The sequence below is a fragment of the Eulemur rufifrons genome, chromosome 18 (assembly GCF_041146395.1).
Source record: "Eulemur rufifrons isolate Redbay chromosome 18, OSU_ERuf_1, whole genome shotgun sequence".
Lineage (NCBI taxonomy): Eukaryota > Metazoa > Chordata > Mammalia > Primates > Lemuridae > Eulemur > Eulemur rufifrons.
This window is the reverse complement of record NC_091000.1, coordinates 560,853-584,102: the sequence shown is the minus strand read 5'-3', so window position 1 is coordinate 584,102 and position 23,250 is coordinate 560,853. Positions and strand designations below refer to the sequence as shown.

At 47.4% G+C, this 23,250-nt stretch overlaps 1 protein-coding gene across 9 annotated transcripts in view; it reads right to left on the bottom strand.

Moving 5' to 3' along the window:
- Positions 1-23,250, bottom strand: part of KLHL2 (kelch like family member 2) — a 69,018-nt gene that overhangs the window by 4,923 nt on the left and 40,845 nt on the right. For all 9 annotated transcript variants that reach the window (XM_069493717.1, XM_069493722.1, XM_069493723.1 and 6 more), the window contains 8 exons: positions 18,035-18,144; positions 13,260-13,376; positions 11,882-12,031; positions 6,687-6,804; positions 3,329-3,526; positions 2,793-2,894; positions 1,146-1,274; positions 353-493 (listed from right to left, as the gene is read on the bottom strand). In XM_069493717.1, coding sequence (XP_069349818.1) covers positions 353-493; positions 1,146-1,274; positions 2,793-2,894; positions 3,329-3,526; positions 6,687-6,804; positions 11,882-12,031; positions 13,260-13,376; positions 18,035-18,144 — 1,065 coding nt within the window. The remainder of the gene's footprint in view (positions 1-352; positions 494-1,145; positions 1,275-2,792; positions 2,895-3,328; positions 3,527-6,686; positions 6,805-11,881; positions 12,032-13,259; positions 13,377-18,034; positions 18,145-23,250) is intronic.

The following is a 23,250-nucleotide window of genomic DNA, read 5'->3' as shown; positions in this document are numbered from 1 at the left end:
CAGTGTGTGGCACGTGGAAGGCACCACTCAAACACGCTAGTGGTGAGGATGCGTGAATTCAAGCATCAAACAAAGACAGCTCTACTCCTGATTGGTTTCCACATTCCTCACCCACCAGCAGCAGCCAGGAGAAACTGTAAGTTGACTGAAGCGTTACAGCCACCTGCTCCGTTCCGGAAGCTACGCTAGGCACTCACTCCGTAGGGTTACTGCACAAGTTTCTGCCTCAAAAGTGTTCAAAATCTACCGGGGAACCCAGATAAGTAAAAGAACAATGGAAATACAAAGTGATATCAGTACAGCTTTAAATAAAATTCAGTATAAATTTTACAATCTTAAACTGGACAAATACCTGCATTTCTTCTGCACATGTTCATATCTGCAACCTGTCTCCACGTATTAGTGGTGGGATCATAGACTTCAACACTTTTTCGTACTAAAGGGCCATCATGACCTCCTACAGCATACAGTAAGTTGTTTAACACACCAACACCTACAAAACACAACAACCAAACTATGGTAGAGCAGAAAGAGCAAGAAATGTATAATTTAGCAGGGTTTATTCAAATGACTTCTAACCAAAACTTTTCAAACTATAATTCATAATAAAAGTAAGCCGATATCACAGCCTACAATTTAAGAAATGGAAATGAATAGAACTGATGATTAAACAAGGATCTCAACAGAACTATTATTCTAAAAAAAGAGGTATGTCAAAAATAAAATAATAAATAAAAAAAATCTAGGTGAAACACAGGGAGGAAAAGGCCTTTAATATAATCCTTTTGAAAACAACATCCACAAAAAAAGTCAATTCAGTATTAAAGCACAAGATATATAAGAAAATAGATATGAAAAGACCTGATTATTCAGCAGGTTCCCCACTAGCAGGGAAAACAAAAACTAAGAGGAATGGCAGCAACACGCACATACACATGAAACAGAGAAGTCTTTTCACGTAACAGTTAGAAATTAAATCTCACCCACCACTTCCCGCACAATTCGAAAGACACTTAGCAGTGGCATTAAAATCAGCACACAGTGTATTTTCAGACAATGTGTAGAGACGCCAATGAATCACTTCACTGGTGTAATCACTTTCCATCACTTTCGTGCCTCGGCTGCTCACCGAGGTCCGCACTCACCGGCCCCACTCCGCCTGGTGCTCATCTCGGCGATGTAGGTCCACTCGTTGGCCGTGGCGCTGTAGCACTCCACCGTGCTCAGACACTGGCGGGAGGCTCCGTCGTAGCCGCCCACGGCATACAGCAAACCTGGGCATGCGTCGCAGAGACAGCCACGTTTATACAAAAGCCACTTTTTAAGTCAGAAAATATCAACATATTTTCCTGGTTGGTGGCATTTCCCCGTCAAGGGCTACTGAGTTTTATGGTCTACACTAAAGCCTTGCCTAGCGGTGACAGGACAGGTAACCAAACCATGTGAAGATCTGCAGGGGACAGATTATGATGCTGATTTTACACTCTCATCAATAACCTGATAGAACAGAAAGTATACGCATTCCATCTTTAGATAACACTATTTGATAAATAAACAACATCACCCTGGAAAATGGAATTAAGTATCAAATTTATCTTAGTTAACTGAAAAAAAAAGTTAAATCAAGAGTTAATACCAGAATGCAACGGGTGTTATTTGGCCATAAAAAGACATGAAGTAGTTAATAAATGCTACAGCCTGGACAAGCCTTGAAAACATCACCCCAAGTGAAGGAAGCCACGTGCTCGTGATTTCATCAATATGAAACGTCCAGAGGAGGCAAATCTGTGCAGTGACAGAAAGTCTAGCAGCGGCTGCTGAGGGCTGGGGAGGGCAGGGCGAGTGGCCAAGGACAGCAGGGCTGCTTTTGGGGGCCGTAAAATGTTCTGGGATGAATGGTGGTGACGGATGCACACTGAATTGTGTGAGTTAAATGAGTGAATTGTACGGTATGGGAATTACATCGCAATAAAGTATTTTTTTTTTAAGTACAGAGAATTACACCCACGGTGAGGAAGAGGAGATGGGAATGCAAATTTGCCCAAACCAGTGTTAAAAAAAAAAAAAAAAAATCATACCGAAGAATAACTTACAGCCTTCCTTAAATTCTGCTGGGGACAAAGTAGGATATAAATAAATAACAGTGGCCACCCACCCCTTAAATGTCAGACAGCCTTCCCCAGAGACAGTCCACACACGCCAGCCGGCTGGTCCCAGAACCACTGCGTGACAGTCAGGTGACAGCTGTACGTACAGGCCTCTCTCTTGACACTCACACACACACATTCACTCACACACATACTCACACTCATATTCACACTCACACACACACATTCACTCACACACACACATTCACACTCACACTCACACGCATACACTCACACACATACACTCATATTCACACTCACACACATTCATTCACACACACGCACGCACACACATTCACTCACACACACTCATTCACACACTCACATTCACACTCACACACATACACTCACATTCACACTCACACACGCGCACGCACATTCAGTCACACACATTCTCACACTCACACACACAGAGCGAGAAAGACAGAGGAGAAAGGGAGAGAGAAGGAGACAGAGGGCCTTTTACACGGGTTAATTTACAGAAAGAGGATAAGTGAAATTTTACGGTAATTACTACTTTTCTTTTCGAAGTGACAATTTGCCCATTGATAAGACGGGGGCTTAGGCTGTGGGAAGAACCACTCTCCAGAGTAAAGACGCCGCGTGTCCCTGGCGCGGCTCACCCGAAAGCCCGCCAGCACCTACCTCCGACGACGCCCACGCCCACACTGCTCCTCCTCGTGTTCATGGGAGCCACGTGGAACCACTCGTTGGACTTGATGTTGTACGCTTCCACCGACGACAAACCTGCGACAAAGCACAGCACTCTTCACGTCCCCCGGCACACGTGCAGCTGTCCTGCGTGCACACCGTCAGGGAGACACATCCAGTGTGGCCCCGGACTGAGATTACAAGGAGGTGGTGGCGGGACGTAAACACGTCAACTACGTGACAACGGGAGCAGCGTGTTTTCCAGAGGGCTCGTGCTCAGCCCACTGACATCTACACGCTTGTTCAGCTTGGTAAGATGACTGACACTGACAGGTGAGAGAAAATTTATATACTTAGCACTTACATATCATTTCAAGAAATCCTTGATGCAAGTTTTAAACTTATCTTTAAATATAACACCTATTAAAACACTCAAATATGTCCTAATTCTGCCACAACTTGTTCCACAAAGTCGGTCGCTGTGTCGCCTCCGGCAGCAGCGCAGCCCAGGCCCCGGGGAGGCGCGTTACCTGTGCTCCCGTCAAAGCCCCCCACGGCGTAGAGCAGCCCGTTCAGCACCGCGGCTCCCAGCGTGCTTCTGCGGTCCCGCATGTTGGCCACGCTGGTCCACTGGTCCTTCACGGGGTCGTAGGAATCGACCGTGCGGACCCTTAACGAGCCGTTAAAGCCACCGACAGCAAACACAAGCCCAGCCATGTAGACCATCCCTGCAAAGGAAACAGCACTTAGCGATCGATACGCGACTCAACCACCACCACCCACTAAGGACTGCGCCTTTCTTTCAAGCCCGTTCCCAAGTTCCACGTTCTCTGTGAGGCTTCCGGATCACCTCTAGATCCCGAAGCCCTTTAGAAAATAACATCTGTATGACACGCCTGCAATATCACTGCTTTAAATTATTAAAATTTTTATTGGTCTCAATGCTGCAATACTCGGTCACTGCCTGCCCGAGGGCAGCGCCGTGCTCACAGTCGGCTCTCCGCGCCTGTGCTTGGCCAGCTCGGCGTTTTACGTGAGGCCATCGGGCTGACGACGCTGCCTCCAACAGCAGACGCCGCTCGGCCCGAACCAGCTGCTCCCTCGGCCTCCTGCGGGCAGGGGCTGCGCAGACCCCCCCCCCCCCGCCAGGGGGCCAGGGAGCACAACTGAGCAAGCGAGCAGGCGGCAAATTTCAGCATAAAAAATCCTGCATCTAGATATCGCAAGTAATAGCAGGGAGTGTTCACTGCGAGAATTTGAGCCATTGCAATTTTCATTTTCCTTTCTCCACAAACAACAACAAAAAAACAAACAAACCACCTCTCACAGGTCGCACAGAATGCTTACCAAATGTTAGGGCATTTAAGTAGCAGGGGAGAAGAAAACAATTAATCTACGAGGGACCCCAAGGCTCTGGGTGGAGAGCAGATGAAGCCAAACGAAACGTGATAACCCAAAGTTGCCAGGAAACCAAAGTACCGAGAAGTTAACTGCACAGTTTGTTAGAGAGTTTGGCCAAGATGACACAGCCAAAGGGTATCCACTCTTGACCTGAAGGAGGTGGAGGGAGAGGCACGATGGGAGTGAATCTGTCCGCAGTCACCCAACAAGCAAACAGGACGTTGGGAACAAATGGCGTCTGATGGTTTATGGAGCAATGAAAGGGGAACAGTACCAGCGATCGGGCAGGAATCAAGAAGCCAGTTAGAGAATAGCATGCAAGATTCCGTTTCTAAAACAACAATAAAGATAAAATACCCAGGAATAAATGTGTCAAGAAACATACAAAACCATATAAAGAAAATGTTAAAAATCTACTGAAGGACAGAAGACACTAGTCCCATCACATACTAAACACATTCCAGAGCCCAGTAATTAAAACTGCTTTGTCCTGATGTTCAGATAGCAAAACAAAACAACGAAAGAGAACAGAAAATTTAGAACAAAAGCGTGTAAATGTAGGAATTTAGTCCATGACACAGGCAGCATTTTGAATGAGTGCAGACGGTAGATTAGTCCACGAAGGGTGTCAGGACGACTGGCTGACCATTGAACAAAATCCACACCTTATTTCTTATACCAAAATATACTCAGATGTTTTAGATATGAATATAAAAAATAAAACTGTAAAGGTAATAAGAGATTCATGTTTTTACAACATAATTGTGTTACAGGAAAGACCCTGGCAGATACTACCTTGCCCAGGTGATCACGGTTAACATCACAGAAAAATAATCATCATAACTCGATCTAACCAGAAGAAAACCTCAGACAAATCCAAATTGAGGGACAGTCCTCAAAATATACGACCCGTTCTCTTCCAAAGAATCCAGGACATAAGAGGCAAGGAAAGGCTGAGGAACTACCGCAGACCAGAGAGCCTGAGAAGACACGACCGCCAAACACGGAGTGAGACCCTGAGGCAGAACCAGGGAGTCGGTGGAAACCAGTGAAATCTGAAACAAGTTCCGTTAACAGCAACGTCTAGTGCCGATGCCTAGGCTTTGATCTTATCACCATATGTAAGATGTTAATGCTACGGAAAGAGTGCACCAGAATTCTTGGTTCTATCTCTATTATTCCGTAAGTAAAATTATTTCAGCATTAAATACTTAAAAAACATGTTGTGTATGTGTACACACACACACACAGACACACACACATACGCGCACGCGCATAGATAATTTTGGAGTATGGCTTTTCTATGCAAAAAACAAATCCCCGAGTCCAAAGACTCAGACTCTGGTAAACAGGACTACATAAAAAGTGAAGTTTTTATGTGGTAAAAATGGCACAAGTCAAAAGATAAAAGATGAACACAAATCTTCACACCACATGTGACAGACCCCATGAAGAAGGCTCCTTTCTCTGTGAAATCACTAAAACAATGTAATAAAAATGGCACAAATAACAAAGTGACAATTCAGAGAGAATTAACTCTCTCATAATTACAGAAGTGAAAATTAAGATGCGATATCATTTTTCACCCACCAGACTGGCAAAGCTCCAAACATCTAATTACGAAGTGCTGTCAGGAGTGTCGGGAAACCAGCACGTTGGTATTTTATCGACTGTTAGTACGAATAATAATTAGCGTATCCTCAGGATACCCTTTGAGTCAGTAATTCCAGTTCTGGAGTTTATCCTGTACACGATGTACACGTATGTACACGATGATGTATGCCTAAGGAACTCACTGTAGCACTATTTATAACATAAGATTCAAAACAATCTTAACGTGCAATTAAAAACTAGTAAAATCATACTACTATCCAGACCCAAATAAAATACTAGACAATTTTTAAAGAATGAGGTTAACTCTGAATATGCTGATACGTAACATTCTCCAAGATGTATTTTTACACTGTCGCCATCACAGAAATATTCCACTGCCTCTAGAACGCGCTTCGCTATGGGAGACAGAAACCACGGATCCAAGTTTAAGTCTCAGGAAGGATCATCAGAGTTTGCACCGGCCTCTTCTGATTGCATTTGTGGGGAAATGATTGTCTAAGTCAACAAACGCTTGCAAAACCGATGCCTGGAGGAAGGCAGCTGTCACTTACGGCGGGGTCAGGAGTCTCCTAACACCAAGGGTCCCAGCCTACAGAAGGCCCCTCCCGACACCCCACCAAAGGCAGCTGGGGAAACACCGGCCAAGTGCCAGCTCCTCCAGCTTCCACCAAGGAATCTGACGGACACGTGACGATGGGGGCAGGGCAGCCCTCCCCGACCGTGTCCTACGTGACTTACGTGAGGCCCTGGATCACTGTTTAACCACGTGGCTGTTTCAATCACCGCTGTTCTAAGAGATTCTTCTAACTAACACAATGGGACAAAGAGGGAAGCTCCCGGCTCCCGGCGGTAGGCAGGACACATGACGCTCACCTGCCCTGCACCTCCTGGACGGCAGCTCTGCCACCTGGTGCCACCTCTCTTCTTTGAAGTCGTAGCACTCCACGCTGCGGATGGCCTTCGGCGCCTGGCCCCCGACCACCACCATCAACTGCAAGGGAAAATGCATGTGCTTAAATGACTCTTACGTACTCAGGGATGTTGAATGCCCTACAAAGATGTAGGTGTGGAGGGTGTCAGCAGGAAGACGGAGGGGGGCGCTGGGAGACACAACCAACCGACACTTAGTAAACTCCACAAAGGGAGAACGTGTTAGAACCACTATTCTATTATCCAGCACATTTATTCAAAAATAAGGATTTCAGAAACTAAAATGACTTTCTGATCTTTCAAGCAAAAGCAGTACTGAAGCCAAAACCGCAGGCAGCGTGTCTTCGGGCTTTCCATAGCCTGACCCTGGTTTCCCAACCACCAGGCATCAGACCTCCGAGACCTGGGGAGCAGACAAAGGAAACGCGTGTTGCCGGGCAGGTGAGGGGAAAAGGACAGCAGGTTACAAGAAAGATGGAAGAAGAAGAAAACTCTCAGAAAAGGAGGAGTAACGGAATTGGAGCTCGCAGCTGAGCACACGTTCCCGGATCTCCAGTGAGGAGACTTCCCTTGAGGCCCCAGCCACGAACAACCCAACAGGGCAGATCACGGAGATGCCGGAAATCGGCACCGTCTGCTGCTGAGAACCAGCGAGGTCGAGAGACATCTTCAGCTCAATCCAACAACTGCCCGCTAAGTGCCGACCACCTGCCCCTCGCGGGCCTTGCCGGGTGCCAGACACGAGCACAAGCCACGTCTCCAGCCCGAGAGCTCGCAGGTCTCAGCGAGGAGACGGAGCCCTGAAGTGACTCAAGAGCAACACGCAGGGACGCGTGACCGCAAGGCTGCGTGATCAGCGCGGACACGGACTGCTGCTGCTGCCCAGGAGGGGAAGCTTCCCGGCGGGCTGGACCCTGACCCGGGCCTGGGGAGATGGATGCGGTTTAGAGACCTCAGTGCCGGGCGCCTGCCACGCACACGCGGTCCCTCTGGCAACGCTGAGACACAGCCCTCACTGCAGAAGAACGGAAAAGTTAAAACGACATCTCGCAGGAAGTCGTAAAAAATGGCAAGGACCCGGGGTAAGAGACGAGATGATGACTACAAAAACAGACGTTAAAAAGAAACAAAAAGTCAAAACAAACCTAACATGGAGCAGCTCACACACACAGACGGGCTCACAGCCTCGGCTGGGCAAGGACCCCCTGTACTCGGAACTCCCGGACGGGTGCACAGAAATTCTGATTCCTGAACGAGAGCAAACCCGAGCTTCCAAAAAGAAGCCGTTTTAGTTATTTAGTAACTGCAGAGCAGAAGGAATTTTAAAGATCTTAAAAGAAGACTGAACTCAGACCAATCATACGATTTTTTGCAGGTCTGTTGTTCTTCTAGTGTAGAATTCAAATAAATAAAAGGAAGAATTAAAGAACATCCGCAACGAACGCCCTTCCCTCCTACCACAAAGGACGGACGGGAGAAGAGGCAAGGCTGTAAAACCACAACCTGGTATTTAGGGGTCTGTGTTCGAAACGTCAAAACTCAGCCCAACAGTCAGACGAGAGTTGAAGAGTCTTGGATGATGAATCTGATGAAGATCAATTTTAAAAAATCTCAGAAGGGAACACTGTTTAAAATATCCTTGAGAAACAGCACTGATTTATCGATTTCATGATTCTCACGCTTTGAATGCTATTTTCATGCACTGGTTCACTTTTACCCATCAGAGTGAGGACGGAAGGGACAGTAGTGACAGTCGTCCTTTACACACCCGCGAGCGGTGGGGGGGGGATTGGAATCGGGACCCGCGAGCAGTGGGGGTGAGGATTGGAATCGGGACCCGCGAGCAGTGGGGGTGGGGCAGAAGGAGACCGTGGGGAACCCACACGGGAGGGTGAGGGAGCCGCAGTATTTACACAAAATGGAGAAACCTAAAGGCGTCGTGTTCCTGTCCTCTGAGGAGCTGCTCCCACGCCGACAGCCCCACCTGTGAAGACACCTGATCTCCCCTGAGAAACACCACACAAACTATGTGGTAAAGGAGCAAGAGGGAAGACTTTGTGTAGGAAGAGTTAAATGTAGCATATTTGAGGTGGGCAAGGAGCACTGAATTTGCTTAATACCTAAAATGTAGGTCAATTAAACTCTGTTCTTTTTAATTTCTTCACCCACTAAATATCAGTTTAAAATTGTCTCCTGAAGGCCGGGCGTGGTGGCTCACATCTGTAGTCCCAGCACTCTGGGAGGCCAAGGCGGGAGGATCGCTTGAGCCCAGGAGTCTGAGGTTGCTGTGAGTGAGGCTCACGCCACGGTGCTCACTCTAGCCAGGGTGACAGAGTGAGACTCTGTCTCAGGGAAAAAAAAAAAAAAATTGTCTCCTGAAAAAGCAAGTTTCATAATTTTCTAATTGGAAATTTCAGACAGACTCGGTAAAAATATTTTTTAAAATACCCAGAAACATGACAGCACTGTAAATAACGCAGATTCTAAAGAGAAAAAGCAGCTGACAAAGCACAGAGCAAAACACATGTAGTTTTTATGACGACGCCCAAATCCAAGGGTGCCGCACACAACCTAAGCACTCCCTGGGAATGGCACGAGTGCCAGCGGGATGACGTCACGGAATCAGAGGCTGCGTGACAGCGCTGTGTCCCTGTCGTGTCACTGCCAAGCTGCGCAGGGAGTTCCTCAGCTCTGCCGCCAGGTGTGCTCCATCTGACGCGTCACTGCGTGATAGACACCTCGCTACCATGAAACGCTCAGCACGAGAGGTCAGTCTGTGCGTCACCGTTCCCCACATGCTTGGCATCGGTGTGAGTGACCACCCCACAGAGACCACGCGTGCTGCTGAGAGCACCCAGCACGGCAGCTTTCAAGCAGCACGTGTGGGTCACGTGTGAGCAGCACGTGTGGGCAGGTCAGCGGGAGGAGGCATGGTGCGAGCACGGCACACGCAGGGGCTGCGCACGCGTCGCTCACGCTGCCGCCACGGCTGGGCCTCCTCCCGCACCTGCCCACGGGGAACAAACGGGGCCCGCGTGTCACACACCCGCCACAGAATGGAAGTCAAAGAGCCGAGACCCCAAACGTGTGGCCCGGATGGAGAAGCCACTCGGAAACCACGACCGCGGATCCCGCCCGGAAGCAACACAAACCGAACGGACGACACAGCCTGCACAGAGCCAGTGACATGCCGGGGAGGGCTCTCCCCTGAGTCTGCAGGCGGCTTTCAGCAGTGACACGCTTATTCCAGAAACCAGAAGTGGATTCGTTTTGACTCTAAAGGTCTCTGCAGCAGAGCTGGACACAGCAAAGCGGAAGATGCCACAAGAGGAAATAGACAGGAAGAGATTTTTTATTAATATGAAGTATTCAAAAAGTATTCAAGACAAACTATTTAGAAGGAAGTTGAAAAGACTATCATGAAATAAATGGTAACTTTAAATTTATGGCCAAGACTCTGAACACTTTATAAGTCGATTATTTTGTAAGAACAAAGACTGACACCGAGTAATATGGACAAATAGGAATTAATGAAGATTTATAAAGAGGCTCCTTGTAAGAGCAGATGAAAGGGTGCTGGGAGGATGTGAACACCACGAAGCCGGCAGACCAGACGGCAGCCGTGCCGAGATGTCGCGGGAACCAGCTGACACTCACTGGGCCACTTACAATCACTTCTGAAAAACCTGGAGAACTGAGGAGAGATCAGAAGATTTAAAAGAGGCAAACACCAACTTTCCAGACAAGGCAGGAAGCGAATGCCTTGTAAATACCTTTTGTTAAGTGATAATAAAGCTTAGTAAAGTTTAGAATATTTTCAGAAAAGCATTCAAACTTCTAGGGGCCAATAAAATGGGTAACACTCAGGGATGTTAAAAAAAATCATGCAAAATTTGAATTCATTTAACGCTCAGTCTCTCTGGATGTCACAGGCCGAGTTACACGTTTTTGGCTTAGATAATAAACATGATCACAAAGACCGAAACTTTCCACAAACGGGTGGGTATCTCCGATGAGGGGTTACGGGGGCGGGGGGGGGGTGGGTGGGTAGGGTCCATTCTAAATTAAAGTATTTACTGATGATCTAGAAAAATGAGAAAATAGCACACTGGCAAAATCTGCCGTTAGTTCTAAGATGAGAACTGTTGGTAACACTGGGCAAAACAAAACACCAATGAAGATTTGATGCAATTAAAAATGCAGACTCCACAAGCAAACTAGAAACATTAGATAAAAGCACTGATGTGAAAGAATTTAAAAGACATAATTCAATGGAAAGGACAGAGTAGCAACTAAAGATGATATAAGAAAACAATGGATAACAGGTTCTTATTTCTTAACACAGCATTGCTCCAAACTCACACAAGAGCTAAAAATAAAAACATGAATTAAAGCATTATATTACAGATCATTCTGATTAGACCATACACAAATGGTACCTAAAGTGCTGGCCTTCTAGCATTGTAAAGAGGCAAACAGAACAGAGGGAACTGCAAACACAGAGACAAAAATGAGGGGTTCTTTTGCAAGAAAAATTAAATCAGAAAAGCACAACCAAAAAGATGAAGGTAGAACATAAACTTTCGCACAGGAACATACAAACGCTGAAGATGGGAGACATGAAACATCGACGCTGAAACAGCTGCGTGTGACGTGTGAGGAGCCACCACGAGGCACAAGCCCGACAGGGGACAGAGAGACGCGGGAACCCCTGTCTGTCGTCCTTGGCTCTGCCGTGTGGTTCTGGGAAACCACGAGGGCCAGGTACCATGTGAATACCTGGCTCACGGAGCAACCTTCCTCCTGGTCTGATTTTCCTCTTTCTGCTACAGCCAGAGCCTCCTGGACTGTCACTGGCGCTGAGGAAACTCGGGGCACAAAAGCCAGCTGTCTCCTGCTCCAGAAGGGTGACCTCATGCAGCCCATAATGATCTAGAAAGAACCGCACGGCCCCGCCCTCAGCCTGCACAGTCAGCGAGACTGAACCACGCAGACGACAACCCACTCTGGGAACCCTCCCTGTCGCAGGAAAACTGAAACAACGGAACGCGGAAATTCAGATGAGCGAAAACATCAGCAGTCAGCTGCACTCTGGGCCTTTCAGCTGAGGAAGAGCCGGGAAGGACAACGGGTCCCACCTTGGGAAGGTTCATGGGCGTCCTCAGCCGGGTCCGGACGCTCTTCATCAGCACCCGCTGCTCCGTGGGCAGCAAGTGGTACTTCATGGCCTCAATGAGGAAGTCTTTGCAGGCGCTGCTGTTCTTGACCAAGGATTCCTCCTCCACCCTCTGCAAGAAACCAGACACACCCTGTGCAGGGACAGCTACTTCATTACGAGACTGCCCAAAAAACGGAAGTAAAGAGGAGGAAAACAGCAGTAACTATCCTCTCTAGTTTAGTCTAAAAGAGCAAAGTTCATAAATATGACTAAGAGAAAAATAAATGAAACCAAAAACCGCCCCAGTATCTGGCCTGCAGAGAGAAACACACATTGGCAATAAGGAGAAGAACCGCAGTGAAAATGATTGAGTGTGATGTCAGCTACAGAATATGATAAACTCTTTAGATAATATTACAGTCACCTATTTCTTAGCTTTAAACATCAAGCCAAACAGTAAAAAAGAAACTAGGAACAAAATTGAGGCAATGAATCCTTCAGGGGGGAGGAGACCACGCCAGCAAGTTACCAGAACCTTCTTCAGACACGCGAGGGCAGGTGAAGCGCCGGCAGAGACTCAACGTCCTTCAGCGCAGTCGCCCACACCCCAGATGAATCTTGTCCTGTTGATGCCCGACGGCAAACGCAGGACACTGTTTTGCTTTTTTCCAGTTTATTTACTCAACAGAGGACCAATGATTATGCAGATCCCAACAAATAATGAGGTTTCCAGAAATCCTACAATGTTCAGATCCAATCTCTTAATAAAGAAATGTTTCTTTCGATGGTCTCAATTATTAAGATAATGCTGAAGTGCTCCTAGTAGGATGCTAATAATAAAGAGCAAATTCAAACTTGTTCGGGGACGACTAAACAATCATTTGTTCCGATTTATTTCAAATAACCTGTGTTTCCTCTACTTAGAAATAAAGATAAAAATCGAGCGTGGGCCACTATTAAATTATGAAGTGAAGTCAAACAGTACTTGGTCGGAGCTCACAACTGCGTTCCTGGAGGGAGGGGAAGAGGCCGCGGGAGGAAGGAGGCGGCAGGGAAGGCGCAGCGCGCGACCCAGAGCCACCCGCGCTCCACCCGCCACACGCCAGTGACCTCGGCGCCGCCGGGACACGCCAGGGTGGACACGCCAGGGTGGACACGCCAGGGTGGAGCAGCAGACCCCTGCGGGCGGGGGGTCCGAGACGGCAGCTGCACAGCCGCAGACACCGCCCCTGTCCCCCGTGCCGCGCCCCGTGGACCTGTGCCCTGCAGCTCTCATCACCGCGTGACCAGGATCCGCGTGGGGCCAGGCAGGGACACGCCGCTGCCGCATCATCCGTGTGCTTGGCGTGAGCGCTCACCTGAACCAGATACTCCCGAGGAAGCAGCGGCAGCCGCACGTGTTCCATCAGCCGCGCCATGAACTCCTGCCGCACGTCCTTGTCGTGGCTCACCCACGCGATGACCGCCTCGAACACCTTGCGGGGAGCACGGGGAGGAGAGAGCAGAGGTGAGTCACGTACCAGGGCACCCGGATGAAACACGAGGCCGCCACACTGCACATACAGCTCTCCCTGACACCTCCACGTTTAACCCACGGCTCGAGCGGTTTCAGAATCCTGACTTACAATGTGCTTACACAGCCATTCACTCCGCTTCTTTCTTTCTCTTTTTTACATAATATTAGTAAGTGCTTTTAGTACCTTTGCATAGTCAGTAAGTACCTTTCATCTGGTATTTACTAAGCATTTTACCAATATATTACCACCTAATCTTAATTTTGATGATATATGAACTATTTCACCATAGATAGCCTTCCCAAATTGAATTTAGTTCTACCTCCCTTTGAATGAAGCATCTCAAATAATAAAGCAAAGTGCTATGCTGGAATGAAAATCATGTACTCTTATAAATAATTCATGTTTGGCTCTTTAGATTTACAAATAAATGTTGGACCATAAACTTATAAATCAAGGGTCTGCAGAATAGATTAATTCTGCTCTGTCACAATAGAATATGTTAAAATGTAATATTTTGAAATTTTTTACAAACTCAACATTACTACTTCCAACATACACCCATGAGAAAGCTCATAAGCTAACATGAAGACAGTACTTGTCCAGATAATTTCCTTTCACACTGAAGGAAGAAAACATATCACCTGATAATCCTTAACATTTTCCCTGCATTTGAGGTCAGAGTTACAGAAAATGTTTGGTAATATGCAAACAGGTTACTGGCAGTGGAAATAGGTTATTTTGATGCAGGGAGAGAGCGAGAAACTAAAAACAATGCACATCACACTTAACACCCCTCTTCAATTCACCTGTCAAGTATTAGCCGAGCACCTGTGTGACAGGTGCCCTGCGGACAGGGCAGTGAACCTCCAGCCCAGGAGCCAGACAAGCGAGTGAAGAAGCCACCCTGGACCTTTCAGATGCACCAGATGCCAAGAGCAGAACTCAAGCCCCGGGTCTGGGGCTCCCGCAGAATCACGCCAGATACTCCAGCCACTGGGCCGCCCCAGCCGGAGCCTCGGGCCGTGGGGCAGAGACGAGCTGCTCCCACTGAGCCCTGCTGACCACAGAATTCTCAGCGCGATACAATGGTTACTGTTCACGACACTACATTTTGGAGTGGCTTGTTAGATAGAGAAAAAACAGAACAGCCCTCGGGGTATGTCTGTAATGCAGATTTTAGAGGTCTTCATCACTACAATAAAGTCAATTTTCTTTAATATTGCTGAGAAGATATTCTATTATGTCATCTTCCCATTTTACCTCCCACGGTTTTCCCATATTCTAAACTCCAATCCTGCTGAGCAAATTGAATACAATCATTCTTTCCTATCTCTTTGTATTTGCATATTCTCTTCCCTCCACCTGGAATGCCCCTCCCATTTCCCTGGCAAACTCATGCATTTTGAAAGACCAGATCATACATCTGAACCAAGCTGAACTACCATCCCTATCCTCCTCCCACAAAAACCGAAAGCTTCCAAGGCACTCTTTGCCAAGTTCTGTCACCATTTGCCCTGCCGGCCGTCCCACAAGTAGAGAAGTAAAGGACGTTATTTTGCTAATCTTCCATCTGGGACCCAGGACAGTGCCTGGTGTGTGGCAGGCACTCGATGCTCGTCTGTTAGATGTGAATCGTCATGTTCTCCTCTGTGTTTCTAGAGTGCTACGGTTATACCTCCCACAAACACTGTCACACGCTTCCTCGTGTTGTGAGCCATCGAGCAAATGTGTCTTTGTACCCCCAGGTGGAGTGAATACGCTTGAGAAACAGAATCAGAGTTAATGCAACTTTACATGCAAAGCACACAAAGGAGAAACTCAAGGCTCCTTTCCTTGATGCTGGGAAAACTGGGACGCCACAAGCTGAAGAACGGAACCGGACCACTGTCTCTCACCACACGCAAACACCAACTCAAAGTGGACTAAAGACTTAAACACAAAACCTGGAACCATGGAAATACTAGAAGAAACCTAGGAAAAACTCTCCTGGACACTGGTCTAGGCAAAGAATTCATGACCAAGACCTCAAAAGCAAGGCAACAAAAACAAAAATAGACAGCTGGGACTTAATTAAACTAAAAAGCTTCTGCACAGCAAAAGAAATAATCAGCGGAGTGAACAGACTGCCTGTAGAATGAGAGAAAACATCTGTAAACTATTCATCCAGCAGGAGACTAATACCAGAACATACAAGGAATTCTAACAGCTCAACAACAAAAAACAAATAATCCCCTTAAAAAGTGAGCAAAGGATATGAACAGACATTTTTCAAAAGACAACATAAAAATGGCCAACAGGTTATGAAAAAATACTGAGTATGACTAATCATCAGAGAAATGCAAGTTAAAACCACAATGAGACATCATCCTATGCCAGTCAGAATGGCCATGGTTAAAAAGACAAAAAATAACAGGTGTTGGCGAGGATGTGGAGAGAAGGGAACTCTTATACACTGCGGGCGGGAATGTAAATTAGCACAGCTACTATGGAAAATAGTATGGAGATTTCTCAAAAAACTGAAAACAGAACTACCATACAATCCAACAATCCCACTGCTGCATATCAACCCAATGGAAAATAAACCAAAGCAAGAAGATACCTGCACTCATGTGTTTATTTATCACAGCACCACTCACAACAGCAAAGATACGGAATCAACTAAGCGTCCGGCAACAGAGGACTGGATAAAAATGTGGTGTGTACAATGAAACAATTCAGCCATAAGAAAATGAAATCACGCAGTGACATAAGCCAGACACAGACAAATACCACATGTTCCCATTCGTAAGTGGAGCCAAATAACACGTGCACACTCTCTATGGACATAGAGTGGAATGATGGGCAGTGGAGATTCGGAAGGGTGGGGTGAGCCATGAAAACTTACTTAGTGGGGACAATGGACATTATTTGGGTGATGGACACCCTAACAGCCCTGACTTGACCACTACGCCATCTACTCATGTAACAAAATTACACTTGTACCCTATAAATTTATATATCTGTGTATATAAACGTTTCATTTCCTCTAAGCACAGTGTTTTCACGAGCTTTTATGTCCTGATCCCCACGTGCTATGAAACCCGCCCAAAGAAAAGCCCATGGGGAGAAGCTGCTCCCCAACTACAGGGCAGTGCGGTGGCGGGCAAGGCGGCCGCGGGACGGGGCAGGCGCGGGACAGGGCAGTGCGGTGGCGGACAGGGCGGCCGCGGGACGGGGCAGGCGCGGGACAGGGCAGTGCGGTGGCGGGCAAGGCGGCCGCGGGACGGGGCAGGCGCGGGACAGGGCAGTGCGGTGGCGGACAAGGCGGCCGCGGGACGGGGCAGGCGCGGGACAGGGCAGTGCGGTGGCGGGCAAGGCGGCCGCGGGACAGGGCAGTGCGGTGGCGGACAAGGCGGCCGCGGGACGGGGCAGGCGCGGGACAGGGCAGTGCGGTGGCGGACAAGGCGGCCGCGGGACGGGGCAGGCGCGGGACAGGGCAGTGCGGTGGCGGGCAAGGCGGCCGCGGGACGGGGCAGGCGCGGGACAGGGCAGTGCGGTGGCGGGCAAGGCGGCCGCGGGACGGGGCAGGCGCGGGACAGGGCAGTGCGGTGGCGGACAAGGCGGCCGCGGGACGGGGCAGGCGCGGGACAGGGCAGTGCGGTGGCGGGCAAGGCGGCCGCGGGACAGGGCAGTGCGGTGGCGGACAAGGCGGCCGCGGGACGGGGCAGGCGCGGGACAGGGCAGTGCGGTGGCGGACAAGGCGGCCGCGGGACGGGGCAGGCGCGGGACAGGGCAGTGCGGTGGCGGACAGGGCGGCCGCGGGACGGGGCAGGCGCGGGACAGGGCAGTGCGGTGGCGGACAGGGCGGCCGCGGGACGGGGCAGGCGCGGGACAGGGCAGTGCGGTGGCGGACAAGGCGGCCGCGGGACGGGGCAGGCGCGGGACAGGGCAGTGCGGTGGCGGACAGGGCGGCCGCGGGACGGGGCAGGCGCGGGACAGGGCAGTGCGGTGGCGGACAGGGCGGCCTCGGGACGGGGCAGGCGCGGGACAGGGCAGTGCGGTGGCGGACAGGGCGGCCGCGGGACGGGGCAGGCGCGGGACAGGGCAGTGCGGTGGCGGACAGGGCGGCCGCGGGACGGGGCAGGCGCGCGCGGCCGGCAGGTGCTCTGCGAGGAGGGACGAAAGGCAGCGCCCAGGGTGAGGTGAGAGTCGCAGGGAGCCAACTTAAAGGGAAGAGGACAGTCAGGGGGGTCCCGTCCAGAACCAGCAAAACTGCCACCTGGATGACGTCTCTCAACGCAGAACACAGTGAGATTACTTCCGTGAGAAGCACCGTGTTCAGATCAGAATTCTTACAGGCATCTGGTGGCAGGAAGAACCCTGTTTCAGGGTTCACTGTGTTTGCTGCGGAGGCCCCGTGCAAAACCCTAACGTCCAAAAATTTAGGGAACCTCCCAAGAAGTGAAGAAACAGAGTAACTTACCGACAATCAGTAAGTCAATTAGCTGAGTTTCTTAACTACCAGAGCAAAGGTCGCGACCGTCACCACACTAGCGGGATCAGTCACCCAACCAGGAGAAATGCAGACAGGAGACATGCGGTGTCACTGCACACGGAGAGAAGAAACACAGACTCACCTTCTCCTCTGAGGAAATGGTCAGCTTGTCGCTGGAGATCAAGCTGCACACTTGTTCAATGCCGAGATTGAGAAACTCCTCACTAAGCACCACGTCTGCAAAGTGTTGCTCTGTGTGAGTTAGAAAGAAACTCCATTAACACCCACATTCCGTTCTCACGGCTCCACACTGTTGAAAAAAGAAGAGGTTTCTCTTAACGTCTCTAACCTAAGAACGAGAAAACCAACCACACTTCCTCTAGGCAAGACTAAGGAGACAAACTGAAACAAATTCAGAGATACTGGGAAAAGATCTTGAGTGATCCATGCACACCCAAGCGAAGAAACAGAACAGGTGGGAAGTTGCCTTATGTGCACGCGCTCAGTTGAATCACTTGTTTTGTGTGGTGGTATTTTAGAGTCAGACATTATTCCTTATACGGCAATGACACTATCAGTATTTAAGTCTGTAAAACCTTTTTTATTACATAAGTCAGATAAAGAACATGATGTTATACATTCATACACTTGGATGTATTACGTAAAACATTAGAGGGCTCAAAAACATTAGGAGTAAGGAAGAAAACTCTGCTTTATTTGAAAACTAAAGAAATCCTAAATGCTGGTCAATCTGAGTATGTTATATGACCAACATTTTAAAAAAAAGAAACAAAATTGGTCTATGATATAGATAGCTCTGAAGTCTATACAGTTCACTGGGAATCAAATTACATGATTTTAGACCTCAATTCCTTTCTAGAAACTAGTAAAGTTGGTAGCTCTTAAAATACTAAAAAAATGCAATTTCCTGATTTCACAAATATGGCCACTCCTCCCAAAGGGAAAAAAAACTTTATTAATATAATTAAATGTCCAAAAAACTTACAAAGAACAAATCATTTACAAAATAACTTTTCTGCAAATCCATCTCTCGCTCTGAAGTGTGAACTCACAAGCAAATGTGGTTTCGGCTTTGCAGTCGGACACGTCAGGGTCAAATCCCAGCTCGACCACGTGCTGAGCTGCCCAGCCCTGGTCAGTTACGCGATTTCCCTAAGCCCTGGTTTCCTCATCGGCAGAAGAAGGATAACAGACAGCACAATAGGACGGCTAACGGCTTATGCGGCACCTACAAGTGTGTCTGGTGGAGAGTGTGGACTCAACGATTTAGCTCTTGCTCTGATTCCTAAATTCTAAAGCAAAATTTGCTAAAAATCTAGATCATCATCTAGGTCTTCACAATTAACCATATTCTAATCATATTGGGTTTTTTTTTAAAGTCATTTCTAAGTGAAATAAAAGAATCATTTCAAAAATGTATTTCAACATACCATAAAAAGGAATAGCTGGCTTCCCCTTCAGAAACATTTAAAAAATAAAATCTGCATTTTCATAAACTTCATTAACAACTATTCACTTTACAAAAGGGGCATTGCAAGAAGACTTTAAAGATAATAAGCACCCCAGGGTCACTATAAAATGATTGGATTTATAAAAACCCAGCTGACACATAGTTTTTGAAACTTAAAGTCTTGGTTAAGCAAGGTATTGCATTCAAATAAATATGAAAATGAAGATTAAAGTGAAAAATAACGAAAATGACAGACGCAGCCAGCCCTCTGTATCCGTCGGTTTCATATTTGTGGATTCAAACAACCAGGGAATTCAACCAACCTCATATAAAAAATATTAGGGGGAAAAAAAAAAAACCAACACAACAATAAAAAATACAATATTATAACTATTTGCATAGCATGTATACCGCATCAGGTATTATAAGTAATCCAGAGATGATTTAAAGTATATAGGAGGATTGTGTAGGTTATATGGAAATACTGCACCATTTATAGAAGGGACTTGAGCATCCGTGGATTTGGGCACCTGGGAGGGGTCCTGGAGCCCACCCCCCACCCCCCACCCCCCGGATGCTGGATGATGTGGATCAATGTCAAAGAACGGAGCCCAGAGTTAGACCCACACAAATACAGTCAATTGATCCTTGACAAAAAGCAAAGGCACTTTAACATAGAAAGGATAGTTTTTTCAACAAACGATGTCAGGACTAGACATCCACATTTCAAAAATTAAATCTAGACAGACTTTACACCTTTCACAAAAATTAACTCAAAATGGATCACAGACCTAAATGTAAAACACAAAACTTAACTCCTAGAAGACAACGTAGGAGAAAACCTGACCGACCTTGGGTACCGCAATGACTTTTTAGATACAACAATAAAAGTATTATCCGTGAAAGAAAAAAATGGATAAGTTCCATTTCATTAAAATTAAAAACTTCTGCTCTGCAAAGCACACTCTTAAAGAAATGAAAAGATAAACCACAGGCTGGGAGAAATCTTTGCAAAGCACATACCTGATAAAGGATAGTTATCCAAAATATACAAAGAACCTTTAAAGCTCAACAGTAAGAAAATAAACCACCCAGTTTAGCAACGGGTGAGAAGATCTGAACAGACACCTCACCCAAGACGACGTATCGTGCAGAGGGCAGATAAGCACAAGAGAGACGCTCCCCGTGCGTGTCACTAACCGCACGGCAAACCTCGGTGGGATGCCACTCAGCACACGTCTACTGCAACAGCCCAAGTCCGAAACACGGACGACACCAAATGCTCACAAAGATACGCAGCAACAGGAACTCCCCGTCATGCTGGTGGGAAAATAGTTTGGCAATTTCTCCCAAAATCAAACACAGTCTTACCACACCCTCCAGCAAGTGCACTCCTTGGTGTCTACCCAAAGGAACTGAAAACTACGGCCACACAAAAACCTGCACACGAATGCTCACAGCAGCTTGATTGACACTTGCTACCACTTTGAGGCAACAGGATGTCCTTCAATGGGTGAATGGATAAAGCGTGGTACAACCACACAATGGAACACTGTTCTGTGACAGAAAGAAATGAGTTACCAAGCCTTGAAAAGACACAAAGGAACCTTAAATGCATATCGCTAAGTCAAAGAAGCCAACGTGAAGAGTCTAAATACCATACGATTCCAAACATGTGACGTCCTGGACAAGGCAGAACTACGGCAACAGTAAAAACGCCAGTGTTGGCAAGGTCTCCCGCAGGGAGCAAGCGAGAGGTGAATGGGGGTCTGTAGGGCAGTGAAACTTCTGCAATGGGGGGTCACGTCATCACACGTGTGTCAAGACCTGTAGTGCACGATGTAAAGAGTAAACCCTACCGTAAACCGCAGATGACAGCTAATAACAACGCATCAACGCTGGCTCATCGTGCAGACCCATGTAAGACGTAAACAGTGGGAAACCAGCCAGGCCGCAGGGCTCGCACCCAGAATCCCGCGGAGGATCTCCTAAGGCCAGGAGTTCAAGATTAGCCTAAGCAAATAGCGAGATGCCTGTCTCTAAAATATATTTAAAAATTAGCCAGCTGTGGTGGCGCACGCCCGCAGCCCCAGCTCCTGGGGAGGCTGAGGGTGGAAGATCGCGTGAGCCCAGGGCCCCTCACTGCAGCCAGAGACAGCGGCGCCACCGCACGCCCGCTGGGGTGCTGGCACGAGACTCTGTTTCTTTCTCTCACACTCACACACACTCACACACACAACACACACACACACTCACACACACAACACACACAACACACACACACACTAACACGTATGCACCACACACACTCATACACACATGCACACACACACTCACACACACTCATACACACACGCACACACACACACTCACACACACGAAACTGTGGGTGAGGCGAGGGACTCAGGGAACATGAGAACTCTGTACTTTCCACTCAATTTTTCTGTAAATCTAAAACTGCTCTAAAAAATAAACTCTCTTAATTAAAAAATAATGCACTAGTAAAGAGCAACATAAATGGTAAATTTGTGAGTGATCAAAATTCAAATTAGAAAAAAGTCAAATCGGCATATAAAAAAATGCAAATTAAAGAATAAACTTAAATATCCACTTTTAAGAGCTATCGAGTCCTCCTGGCACAAGAGTCCTTCACGGCAGCACTCAAAACCCCAGGTGAGTGTTTCCTGGGCTCACAGAGTCAAAGCCACCATAAGTCATTGCCAGGGTCCCTCCGTGTCTAAAATATGAATCCGCTACTTCCTGACTTTACAAGAAGTTTATATAAAATAATCATTTCAAAAGTTTTTTTATACACTAAGAGAAAAGAGAAAACCTTTTTCTATAGTTGGGCTTCTTAGAATGAATATAAGAAAAGCATGAGACTCTTTAAAAGTTCCAAAATATTGAGAAATAAATTCATTTTAATGAAAAGCTGGCAAACAACATATACATTTAAAAATACATATAGCAACTTGGAAATTCAAATAGAAAATACACAGTAGCTACTGAACAAAAGAGAAGCTACATAAACCTCCTCCCCCGTCACAGAAATATCTTCACCTCCAGATATACGTCTGTCCTGAGTTTACACTGAGCTTCTTTTGTAAATTCTAAATCTGTGTCAAAGCAAGAGACTGCTGGCTCCTTGCACTTTCATGGGGAGAAAAACTCTCCGGTGCCAGGGAACTACATGTATCGGCCTAGTCTCTGCTTCAACGCTCAGAAAAAAACGGACTTGCTAAAAAAAAAAAATGGTGATTTCTTTAAAAAATCAGCAATTACCATAACACAGCTACTATTTAAACAAACATACGCCACCCTCTCACCAATTACAAAAGAAAATTAGTCTAAAGGAAAAGTGAAGAAAGAAGAATTTTTCAAATTAAAAGTAACTTTCATTGCAGACGAACATGTGCTATTATTTCCAGCACTCGGATACCTTCTGCTGGCACAATCCTACCTCTTTGGAAAAATCTTTTGGTTTCGGCATCTGATGCTCACACCCCCACGTTAAATTTTCTTTGGCAACGGCGTGGTAAATATGTGAAGTGTCAGCAAATACGGGAGCCACTATTGGGCAACATCTGGAGTGAATCAGTTTACTTCAGGGCCTGCCTTTCTCTATACTAACAGGGTGATTCTTCACGTGTTCTGCGCATTAACCGAGGGGCAGTCCGGCGAGACGGTGGCTCACGACACTCTTCGAGGGACCCGGCACCCGCGTCTCAGGAAGTGCCGGCAGCTGGCTGACCACGCACACACAGCGTGCACAGGAACACGTACGTCTGTCTCACGCTCTGAACTCCGGCTGTCCAAGCCTGTCCTGTCAACAGTCTTCTCGATGTAATGTTACCTAACCGTGGCATCTACTGACCTTGGAGTAGATC